General features: G+C 41.5%; 1 protein-coding gene across 1 annotated transcript in view; it reads right to left on the minus strand.

Moving 5' to 3' along the window:
• Window positions 1–10,413: 10,413 nt before the first annotated feature.
• The window catches only part of PRLR (prolactin receptor), a 98,165-nt gene continuing 95,491 nt past the window's right edge, over window positions 10,414–13,087 (minus strand). The window contains exon 9 of the mRNA XM_073621061.1: window positions 10,414–11,642. Coding sequence (XP_073477162.1) covers window positions 10,650–11,642 — 993 coding nt within the window. The 3' untranslated portion in view covers window positions 10,414–10,649. The remainder of the gene's footprint in view (window positions 11,643–13,087) is intronic.

The raw sequence follows: 13,087 nt of genomic DNA on the forward strand, positions 1-13,087 counted from the left end.
CCGCCGGATTTGGTCCGCCGGCGTCCGTAGGACAAGTCCGGTCGAAAAGTCCGACCGTGTGTACGCGGCATTAGAATCAGAAAGATAACAGTTTTTTTCCAATTATTTTTAGGTATGCTGTGTGAATGAAGACCCATAACAAACATAGCAGGGGTTATCATATTTTTGATTGCAAAGGTGGAAATACACTTTAACCTCTCTCAGTCATGGCAGCATACACTTTGCACAGGAATAGTGACCAGTGAAGAAAGGTATTGTGTGCAAGTAAATGAAAGCTGGAGCACAGCTGGAACTGTTGTCCAAAAAATGAATCATTGAGGCTTATTTGTGATAACAAAAGTAGGAAGGCAGCTGCAGAGGTTGAATTTTCCTGTTCAATCCCCCCTGTGCAGCTTTAGAAATCCATGATGAAACCTGATTGGTTGACATAAGCATGTCAATGTCAATGTATGCTCCAGGTCTCACAAGTCAAGTTTAAATACTAACGCTGTTCAACGCTGTTCAACTGAATAGCAAAACTGAACTTTAGGTCCAAAATTAAGTGTTGATACATGTGAACTCTGTATATTATTACATTAACAAAATATATTGAATTATATAAAGTGCACAGTCCGGACAAAAATGTCTGTACCATTCTTAGTCAGTACTCTGTACTCTCTACCTTTACTGTGTATAATCAAAGAGACCCTGTTGCCAGACCATTCATTTCAACATTAGTCTTCATATCTTCATATTTCTTGCATGTTGTTAGCCTACCCTTTTGTAAACAACCAATAGTCCTGAGACTTCTGCTGAGTGACGCCATCTTGGATGTGATGTCAGCAGCCGCAGCAGATTCAGCGCTGTCACTCAAGTGACACTCTATAGCAGCCTTTCTCAACCAGGGTTCAATGGAACCCTAAGGTTCCTCCTTTTATTACAGAGGAACCCTTGAAATAACTTTCCGGTCTCAGGGAACCCCTGCTAAAACTTGCTATATCTACAACACATTAGCTTTATAACTGGTGAGAAGAATGCTCCTTACACTTGTAGTCACTGGGAAGTATTACAGATTACAGATAGCTAAAAAGATCAATGGTGTCAGTGGGAACTTATATGAGAAGCAGAATTTTTGCATTGCTTAAGGAACCCCTAGCAACATCTGCAGAAACCTTATGGTTCCATGGAACCCTGGTTGATAAACCCTGCTCCAGAGGTTGCTAGGGGTTCCAAGAACTATAAAGAATTTCTGCGTCTCAGATAAATAACCACTGACACCAACAATCTTTTTAGCTATCTGTAAGGGGGTAATTTTTCCTACTAACCTCAAGTGAAATGAGAATTCTTCCCAATGACCATGCCACTAACGAACCATGAGCTGTAGATACAGTAGCTATTAGCAAACTTTCTCAGCCAGTGTTCCTAGGGTTCCTCCGGAGGTTTCTAGAGGTTACTTGAGCAATGAGCAATTGCTACCTCTCAGATAAGTAACCACCGACCCCAATTATATTTCTAGCTATCTTAAAGTGGTTGTAAATCGCATTTATGAACGTTGAACTAAGCACATCTGTAGTGTTTACTTATCTCTCTTCAAAGCTCTAAGTACCATTTCACTCTGGTGCTTTGTTCTTCTGTTATCAGCAAGTTCTCCGACACATAAGATAACAGTAGCTGAAAATTTGTGTCAGGGAGGGAGCTTAGAGGATGATTAGCAGGGAGCTTGTCTATTCACACTACAGCTCGGCATGTTCCTTTGTTCCTCTGCCTATGTGGAGTGTCCCTTTTCTCCAATCAGCTCTCACACAGTGTAAATCCAGTATCCCCACCCCTATGTACTGCTGAAGGAGGAAAAAGGATTTATAACATGATCTGCACTTTCCAAAGAGTGTAGAAAGCGGAGGACAGCAGATATACAAGTAAAACCTATATAGGGAGATTTGTTTAATCTCTGTGTATCATCTGTGGCTATTCATTTCACTGGGTATATGTGAGGGTTTACAGCCACTTTAAGAGGAGATGGGGGCTCTTTGCATTGATATAAAGAGCATTCTTCCCAATGACCATCAAGCACTAATATACTATGCGCTGTAGATAAAGTATTTATTAGCAGGGTTTTCTTGAGATTGGAAAGTAATTCCAAGGGATACTAGACATTAAAAATGATGCTCCATAGTGTTCCTCTTTGCTTCTCCCCTGGCAGATACATAAAAGGTTATGTAGAGAGATGAGGGGCGGAGTAGCTGGGCCAGCACAGAAGCTTAAATATACACTCCCAGAATAGGAGAGGGCTAGGAAATGCAAGGAAGGAGGGGCTGTGCTAAGGAACTGACTGGTAACATTTGCTAGTAAGCTCAGAGGCACATTGCAAGTTAATACAAATCAATCATGAAAAATAAATAACAAAGGTTTTTAAATGACTTGATTTTTCTGTGTCTTTACCTGCAGTTGGTGACAAGGTCTCTTTAAAGTGCAGGTGCCCTTAAAAATAAAATAAAAAATAAAAATAGTATTTCGTCTACATGACCTTCGTTAAATTTGGAACAGAAGAAGAAGTTTCAGAAGTGTACAGATCTAAGTTCTCATTGGCTGGCCCAGTAGATAATGGCAATTGTCCTCCTGGCTCAGCATGTGTTTCATTTTAGAGGACATTAAAACACTGCTATGGCTCTGGGCAGTAATTAGTTAGTATATTTGCACTGAGGTCTGTACTTCTACTGTCAAATTTGATGTTAGGGAGGGGGGTACAAAGCTGTAAAGTGTACAGTTTGTGTCATAAAGCAAAGCACACATGTGAGAAGGCTCTGATGGAAGCGTCCTGCATACTGGTTCAGCAGGTAGCTCGTTTTCCATGTCCACTGGACTGTCCATGAATCAGGAAATAACTGCATCCAACATACTCTAAGAACACAGGTGTTTTGGTATATTCACACCTATGCATTGTGGTATCATTCATTTTTTAATGGTAGCCCAATGCACTAAAGGAACCCACCTGCCTTACAGCACACGGCAACACGCTACATGTCTTGTGGAGTGTTGCATTGGAAAAAATGGTGCATGTCCAATTTTTGGGCCATTGGTGTGTTGGAAACCTACTGAAATAAAATGTGTGGAATAACATGCATGTGCTAACGCACTGCAACAGACCAGATATATGTCAATGGCTCTGATGGTCTGAGGTTCGAAATATGATGTTTTCAATCTGAGTTTAAAATGTAATCTTAATTACAATAAGGCCATCATTTATTAGTGTTTATTATTGGACAGGGATTGCATGTATATAAAAAAAGAAACCAGCCAATACAAAAGACTAAACGATATTTAGAAGAAGCATAAACTCAGCTTCACACTCTGGCATGTACACTCATATAAGACACAATAGATTCATAATCTATAGCTGAAATTCTAAACAAAATAACATTGTTTCACTTTCTAACCTGCACCAGAAAAAAGACAGCTGGGGTCTGATTGGCTAGTCCGGATTATACCTCCCCTTTTATAAACCAACCCCAGAGGACTGTAAAGAAGCAGAAAGGTCTGCTGTACCAGTCACATAAAAAAATATTTCAGGAACCTATTGGAAAGAGTTTCCCTGCACATGTGTGTTTCTCATCAAAGGACACTTCCAGAAGTGCCTCTTCTCAGCCAAAAGTAGGGTTGCCACCTCAATAAGTGGCGGCCCGTCCATAGAGGGCGCACGAGCGACGCCTCCCCTATCCATGCGTCTGGCCCCCTGATCTACATACCAGAGGCGCCAGACCATGGATTCCAATGCGGGGTGGGTGTTTTTTTTGAAGCACCTGATTAGAGCCAGAGGCATTGCGCTCCAAGCCCACCCAGTTGTGTGACCACTAAATAATTTTCACTATTATCACACTAAAGTTCCTACCCAACAATCAGGAGGCAGGTCTGTGAGACCTGTTTCCCGTTTGGCCAAAACGTCAGACGATCCTATTGGATGCCTAGCACTTTGGCGGAAGAGGAGACACGCAGCCCGCACTCCAGGAGAGGACACCAAAGTCCCGCCACACGAGCGGGTAAGTGCCAGACCGCCTACTAGGGTGGTGCTGTTTCAGTGCCGAGCCACGCTACCGGGGGGGTGTTGTTTGTTTGCCACCCCCCAAAAGAAGAACCCACCAGCTGCCACTGCACCTCATCCCTTTAAATCCGGACACATGTTAATTACACAGGTTCTGTGGCTGATTAAAGTGGTCTTTAAACTCACTTGGTGCCTTATCTGCATTTAAGTAGCCTCAGAACCTGTATAATTCATTTGTGTTTGGGTTTAAAGGGATGAGGTAGCAACCCTAGCTAAAAGTAGCTGCTCAAAGGTTTCATTACCTATATATTTAGCCTTTAAAATGACTGGCAATTAAAGATAAAGGTGGCTTAGTGGTTAGCACTTATACTTTGCGTCAGTGGGGTCCCTGGTTTAAATCTCAGCCAGGACACTAACTGCATGGAGTTTACATGTTCCTCCTGTGCTTGCTTGGGTTTCCTCTGGGTACCTGGGTTTCCTCCTAAGACCTGGAAGCCTACCTCGTAAAAAAGTTTGGCAAGAAAATTCTTTGAAAAAAGGCTCCTAAGAGCCTTGGTATCCAGACAGCTGGGCCATAGAATCACAGAGAGTTGGATACAACGGACCGAATATATACATACACTTTGCAATTCTAAATTGCTTAAAGATTTCTAGAAACCAAAACTGTACTTTAAAAGGGAACCAGGAAAAATTCACAGCAAATCAAATTACTATCCCATCAAATTTAAAACTGCTGTAAGGTACTCTTTTTCCATTTAATGGCCTCTTGTATGTGGGGCATATGTACCCATGCCCCATGTTGTTGCATCCCCATGCGGGTAAACATAGCCCTCACATTGGGTATGGATGAGTCCTATGGCCCCAGTTTATGGTTTTATTTTCGCTTTTATTATCTTTGTTCCTTTTTGAAATCTGTAATGCGTGTGAAAGAATGGCTTAAAGAAACATAAGATTTAAAGTGCATACAGTCAATTAAGCGGTCATTCTAATACCCCTACCAAAGTACATAAAAACATCACACAGCCTGAAAGCTAAGCTGTGCTGGTCACTCCGCATAAAAGTCTTCCCCCGGCAGAAGCAACAAATGCACTGTAATGACTTCATATAACCAGAAGATGGCACTGCCGCTTCATTGGACCTCAAGCAAGCCTCGCGGGACCATTAAGAGCAGATCCACATTTGCCATATATCTAATGTGTCAATGTTAATAGAAAAAGTCTGTCTCCTCTTAACTATAGATTTCCCTAGGCTCAATCTAAGATGTTCCTGGAAAAACTGCAACCTGACCCTCGGTATTTATGACACAGCAACAGAAGATGCTGAGACAGCCAATTACAAAATGAAAAAAACTTCTGCCAGCTTTGGGGCCAGTTGCTAAGGAGGTAAAGCAATTTTCAGAGGCAATACACTTGGATATAAAAAAAGAGGTCTAAATGAAGAAACACTTAAATGGCTTATCTAATAAAATATCATTAATTGGTTAATTTAATTTTACTGCTGCATCTGCTAAGACTTTGTTCAAATTGCCTGCTAAGGTATCCTTGTTTTCAGCAATATGAGGTCCATTGCCTTAATTTTAAGGCTATGTCTTCGATTTGCTGCCTCATAGCAGTACACAAAGTCTTTCGACCAGCCATTCTCAAACAGGGTTCTGTGGAACCATAGGGTTCCTCCACAGTTTGCTAGAGGTTCCCTTAGCTATGGCTCACTGACCTTCCATTTAATGATGCCTTCATAGTTCTAGAGTCAACACCACTTGGCAGAGCCAACCTGATGCGCCAGTGATCTGTTTGTAAGGGAAGCATTCTGACCACCACTGGTCAGAGGATGAACTGCATTCTTCCTACTGGCCACCATTACTGTACAAGGGGCTTTTTTTCCCACTGACCTCCACTGAATTGGTTTTAGCAGGGGTTCTCTGAGACCTGAAAACCATTTCAAGGGTTCCTCTTAGGAGAAAGGCTGCTTTAGACAATTATCTTTACCATTCCTGGCTGGCTGATGTCTGAGAAATCTATGGGCCCTAAGTCTAGTCTGCTCCAGATACATGGATAAACATATGCATATCAAAAACATAACCTGTCCTCCGAGCATGTCTTCCAATAGCAACAGTATTCCTTGATAGTTTGACAGGCTATTTATCCACTGTTGAGGAAACAGTGGGTGCCTATTTCTAGATGGCATTGGGAAGCATGTTGACTTCCTGTGATCAGGAAACGCCCATCATGCCATGCAAGTCTACTCAAGATAAAACCCATAAGGCGTGAGTGACTCTAGTATTTGTCATGTTTTCCAACCAGGAGTCATCTTCTGAAAAATGCCACTTGTGGCCTCAAACCTGGACCACATTTGAAAAAAATACCTGCCCCTTTATCAAGCTTTGACCCATCACAATAATGGGCAGGCTTGACAGGCTGGGTACTTTAGGGGGGCACCAGAATAAACAGTATGGGCCCATTATGCAGCTTCCCCATATTTAGAAAGAAGATGGCTAGGAACCTCCCTGTAGTAGGAAGAAACCTGAAATAATATCACAGTACCAACCAAGACTCAAAATCACTTTAGCAAAATATTCAGAAACATCTCCCCCCTCCCCCACCTTTATAATATGCTGACAATAAGGCTGTAGTGTCATAAAATGAAAATGTAAATTGTAAATTTAATTTCTTATGCCCTGAGCAGAGCACCTGTCATCTATAGTCAAATAAGATAGATGTATTGTGACCTAGACAACCATGACTGGAAAATAAACCTAAGAAGTCAATGACATGAATACATAGGGGTTGATTTGCTAAAACTGGAGAATGCAAAATGTGGTGCAGCTCTACATAGAAACCAATCAGCTTAATTGAACAAACTGAAGTTAGAAGCTGATTGGTGATAATGCAGATCTGCACCAGATTTTGCACTCTTAGTAGATCAACCCCATAGAGTGCACATGGGCTAGGGTTTAAGACAGGTGCTCTTCATGGCTTTAAACATCAGCCAATGGCTTTTGCTCAAAGTGCGTTTTACGCAACTTTCAACAATCCCTTTTATGCATTGCCAGTTTAGCTTTCATATAAAGGCTTAAAAATGCAGCAGTATGCTAAGGTGAAGAACGGTAAACTATTGCAACTGAGCAAAAAAAAGCTTTCAATGGCCTAAATTAAAAAAGAAAAATGAAAGCAAAGCCTCGACGAGCGGCCCCAGGGCATACCACTGCTGCGCAGAACGTACCAAGATAAGCCTTTTAGTGTTCACGAAGTTGTATATAAAGTGACAAGAGTACAAGATAGTAAACTTAAAAGACAGAAAAATAAAAATAATTAATAAAAATAGATTTGTTCTGCCTGGGACTATTAGAGATAAATATAGGGCTAGGCTACACAGACATTCAGGCTTCCATAACCCAGGTTTGTATTGACAAAAGTTGCTATATGCTCAACATATGAAGCTTCTGATGCACGGTAGATAGATCCTGACTGACAATCCACATCTCACAACATTCAAACTAACATATTTGTCCCAGTCCCTGGGACCCTGTCACCCCTTCCCCACACTTAACATGATTCAGGGCTGCCCCATCCAGATCACACCCACTTTCTGTATGTGGTCCCGCTCAGATCACAACCATTTTCTGTATGTGGTCCCACCCCTAATTATGTTGGAACCCTCCACTTGTGGGTGAAAGTGGAGGTAATACCCTTTATTCGGTTACTGTGTATGCTCAGTGACCCAAATAAGAGCGATGCTGTAAACCCAGGACACAACCTAGGACATAGCATTAGTGACATTAGGGACCGGGATGTGGGACTGTCCCTGCAAATCTGGCACAGTTGGCATCTATGAACACTGTACATAATTGTTTCATCACAGCTTCCAAAAATTAAATGATGGTTATAAAGTACCATACCTCTTCCTTCACCAAATCAATCTGATACTCCCTGCTCATAGGAGATTCTGGGTCACTTTGCACAGGATCCACCTGTGTAGCTTAGCCATTAAAACGGAAATAAAAATCTTCTATCCTATGGTGCTATCTTGGACTCTATTTAGATCTGCAGTTGCCGTGGAGCCCCGCTTGTGATTAGCCATGACATCAGCTATTCAAGTGCTAAAATTTCAGTTGGTAGCTAACAAGAGCATGTAATAATTGTACGGTGAAGCATGGCTTCTGCGGAACTAAGCCCATCGATTTAACATTTTCAAAAAACAGTTACATTCCCGGCACATTCTGGGAATGTAACTGTTTTTTTAAAATGTTAATATTACATTGATTGTGCTATCAACCAAACTGTCAAACCATCAAATGGTTGGTGTCACTGATCACATGGGCAGCATCATAGCAGTTGAAGTTAAAACAGAGGCCAAGATGGTAGCTTCCATGGCTGAAAAATGACAGGAGGGTTTAGTTCCTTTTTAAGCCCTAACCCCAGCCAAACTTTTTTCCAACTTTGCATAGAGAAGGGAAGAATTATCATTGTGGTTTGTGATCCTATCATAGAGACTTTCCCCCACTTCCAGTCTGTGTGATGCATGTTCAAGAAATGGGGCATGCATTGTCAGGGAAAGGCATTGAAACATTGGCAGAAGTTCTAACCTTTCCAAAGACTATTAAAAATATGGGTTTTCTTTTCAATTTTTTTTTGTGTCTGCGTAAATTGCAAACATCTCAACTTTTGTTCTGTCCATGATGAAAATAAAAAAAAGTATTTTAATTTTTTTTTTATACAGTGAAATGTCAGGATTTGTTGCTTTGTCACACTTGGTGTCCCTATGGAAGTGAAGGAAATCTCCCTAACGGGGACCCGCACAGAAATAACACTATAGTAAAAGTTATCACCCTTCCCCACTCTATTCTAAACATTAAAAAGTTTGGGCTGGAGTTGGTTAAGTAGATGGCAAAAGATTCGTAAAAAGGAAAAACAATGAAGAAAACAAATTAACAACAGATCTACACACCCAGACCTGGATTGTCCTTATTGTGCAACTTTACCTGAAAATGCAACCATGAAACATGAATGCAGTTCACAGCGGACCCATCTGCTTGGACAGAAAAGCAGCCATGTTTTAATATCCCATATTGATCATAAGATTGGATCCTGATAATTTACTAAAAATAATTAAGGCCTCAGGTGCCACAAACCTAAGTTACATTATTAGCTAGGACTAAATGGGTAAGAGAAATATTGATTCGTCACACAAAATAAAAACTGTATTTGCCAGGGCTGGTTTTCAAAAACTGGAGCAAATGAATGTGTTCACAGAAAACATATTGCCCATTTAGTTACAAAGATGAAACCTGATTGGCTGTTATGTACAGCTGCAGATTTGCTCCAGCCTGGCTGTGAGACGTTGAGCAATAAACTTTAAAGTAGGCCTGTGGTCGAGCTATGGACCTCCGAATACTGACATATGCTTAACAAACAATAAATAAGATTTGAACAAAATCCCCCACTGATCTTTGTAGCTGAAGACAATGTGAAGCGATTAATCAAAGTTTTCAAAGTTTATAGCAGAACACTTTCACTGTCTTTCAGCCCCTGCCCCCCCCCCCCCCCATCCCATCCCATCCCATCCCATCCCATCCCAACAGTGATTTAACTACTCAGCTTCTCCTTCTCCCCTCTCCCAGCAGCTCAGCTCTCCCTGGGGGTGAACAGTACCTTCTAATCGCTAATGTTATCACAAAGTAGGAGCAAGGGAAGAAAAAAAACAGCAGAGTACTGAGGCTGGACTCAAAGGACTTCTACTGTGAAATTTGAAGGACTTCTGCTGTGAAATTTGAGGATGCAGTACTCCACAGCACCTGTAGCTACATAGGTCAATCAGTGCTGGTGGTAAAGCTCATTTATTGCTTGTTAAGAATATGTACATAGTTGAATGTCTTTAGCATGGCTACAGTTCTACTTTAAAGAGGAAGCCCACACTAATCTACCAGGCAGGGGTGAGAGGAGTGCAAGGAATAAAAGGTTTAAAGGATTGGTTACTGACCCACTGCTTAAAAACCTGGCTAAAGCGTTTTCATAACCAGTGCCTACATCTCTGTCTTCACCAGACCTGAGAAAGATCAAACACTCTGAGAGTAAGTCGCAACTCCAGCCAAAACTTTTTTGGGCTTGAAAAGCATAACATTTTGATGTGTTTTTTTTTGCTGTTTCCCCATTGTGGAGATCCCCCTCACTTTCCGTTGGGACAAGAGGTTATGAAAAATCTGTCCAGCAAGGACACAGACTGCAACAAAGCACATTATGTTTAAGTAAAATGGAGAATGGTTATAACCTCTGTCAGGCTATTCTTACTATCTGTAATTTGCTGGTGATAACCGATCCCTTAATCTCTTACCCTGCTGTCACAGACTGTCACAGGGACAGCAATTGCACTAAAACATTCCCCAATGGGGTCACAGACAGCAATAAAATTCTGACAATATTTATTTTTAATCATATTTAAAGTAATAAACGTTTTGGCTAGAGTTGGGATTTTATGAGTAAGTCACAGGAACTGGAAGTCACTCAAACTGGTGCTTTGAAATGGCAGATTACAGCACTGGGGACACCAAGGTGAGTGCAGTCTACGCAGTACACTCACTGCCACCCGGCTCTATTGGTCCGACTTAACATATCACTGTGCAGCTGCCCATTAAACAAGATCAAGGCATAAAACTTGAGGGATCAAAATACCCCATCCCAGCAGAGTGCATATCGCCTTCATTTTGAGCTGGTCTGATGAAGCCAACAGCTTGGCTCTGTTGGGCCTTTTGAGCAAACTCCTTCATAGCTTCACTACTGGAAGGGCTGACCTGAACCTCCGGATTTGGCATTAACACTAAAACATTGTTTCCCTCTACCCCTTCCACTTTTGAATATTCCCTATTTGCAACTAGCACTGAATATTGGTCCGTTTTGCCTCTGTTTTCTTTGTGTTTTGGTATTAATGCTAGGGCGTCATTTTGGTTAACTTTATGAACTTCCACATAGTCCATGGCTCGAGGAACCATGAAAGAAGTCTTCTGGTTGGCCAGTAAAAGTAGCATATCAGGGTCCACGCCCTTGGAATGCAAATCTGCCAAGTCAATCTGCTTGTTTTGGCTCTCCTCACCAATAGTCTCTATTGTTCTAAAGAATCTCTGCTGGCTGTTTTCTTCATTTGGCATCAGAAATGCTGGCATATTGACATTCATTGCGCCAAGGGCTAACTTGCAAACATCTGTGATGTTGTGGTATGATGACTTTGGAGACGGGTTATCCGTTGCAGTGCCATTAGGCCAGTTAAAAGAACTGTTATCACTGTAGTTTGAAAATGAGGCGTCCAGCTTATTTTGTAGAGGCCAAGGGCATGTAGTTGCAGAAGGCTCATTAGTACTGTTTTCAGCGCTCTTGAAACCCTGGGAGATGACCCTTTGGTCCTTCTTTCCTTCAGAGGGAACAAAGGGACTGTCACAGCTTCCTCTTCCTGAATCATTGTCTGTGTCCACAGGGGAAACTTTAATATGGTGGCTTTGTGGGTCCCTTTCTGGAGTGGACATGAGGTGCTCCTTGCTGTCATCCACCTCTAAAAACTCCACCAAGAGGTCTTCACAGTCAGAGGTTGGAGGAAATCCTTGACAGCCAAAAGCACTCAACAGTTCTTCAGATTTCCCGCTCTGGCAAGAAATTAAAGAAAAAAACTATTAGAATGCGATTGAACAACAAGACAGTAAAACACAGATAATTATACTCCATGTATGGGCTTGTGTGCACCAGAGTTTTTATACTATTAATTTATTCGTAAATAGATATATAGATTTAGGCTGTTGCACGTACAGGATTATCAAAAAAGCTTTATTAGATAATGGTATTTTACACTAAATCTATATTTGTCGTAAATTTTGAGTGATGGCAAATAGCTCTTTTTTCCAAAAGGAATTGCCACAAAGTATGTCTACTCAAAAGCTTTGTAGCTGACTTCATTTTTCAGATTAACAAGCAATTTTCAGAGGAGTGATTTAAGACTCTATGACAGTAAGATCAATTTAGAATGAATAGGCTGTATGTCATAGAATTTTTCAATGCTTCTCTATGTGTAACACGATTCTCCCAATAGGCTGCAGCAGCTATGTGCTAGAGCAGGGGTCTCCAAACTTTCCAAACAAAAGGCCAGTTTATTGTCCGTCAGACTTTAGGGGGGCCGGACTATGGCCAGTGGAAGTGGAAATTTTCCTGGCATCAATGTAAACATTGCCACATTTGGTGTTGAGGGGAGGAATAGTGCCCCATCATTGGTATCATTGGGAGGAATAGTGCCCCAATATTGGTGTCAGTGGGAGAAATGGTGCCCCACTGTTGGTTGTCAGTAGTGTCTCATATGGAAGGGGTAGTGCCCCAAGGGCAGGATAAAGGTGAGCAAAGGGCCACAGTTTGTAAACCACTGTGCTAGAGACTAGAGGCAAGGAGGTTTAAATAGGGATGTCACCCTTAGTCATAAACAATGTAACCTTTAGCATCACTAAAACATAAGCATACCTGACCAAACCATTTAATTTGTATCCAATCAGGCAGGCCTACCAATTTCTTGGAAGATGGGGATTCCGATATGGGTGATCACATTCAGACTACATTGACCTGGAACTGATGTGTGAATCACATGACTGGCTAAAAAAATCACAAGTATTTTAGCAGCTAAAACTACATGTTTCAACTATCTATAATTGTTTATTAGGAGTTCCCTTTTAAGATTTAATGACCAATAACTTAAATCAATATGCTAGACAAGATGCCAGTGCACAAAAGCCCTAGGAGTTGGGATTACACAGTACCTTGGAATGTAATGAGCAGTTAGCACATACTTACACATGAATTCTACATCGGTATTCTTGTAGCTGCCATGACTATATCTTTCATAGTGGGCCGACCTGAGCTGTGTGTGCAGAGAGCAAACAAAATCGCCTTATAATGGAAATGTTCTGCTCTGGATTGCTATTTCTGCTTTGTGATTGGTTTATAAAAAGAGCAAATCAGTGTAAAGCCTAGCAAAGATCAGCACTAGGGTTCAGGTTAAGTCACTGGTTCCTTAGGCCTGGTTTAGGGCCAGAAGGGTTGCCTTAAGTTT

Source organism: Aquarana catesbeiana, linkage group LG01 (assembly GCF_042186555.1).
Source record: "Aquarana catesbeiana isolate 2022-GZ linkage group LG01, ASM4218655v1, whole genome shotgun sequence".
Classification (NCBI taxonomy): domain Eukaryota; kingdom Metazoa; phylum Chordata; class Amphibia; order Anura; family Ranidae; genus Aquarana; species Aquarana catesbeiana.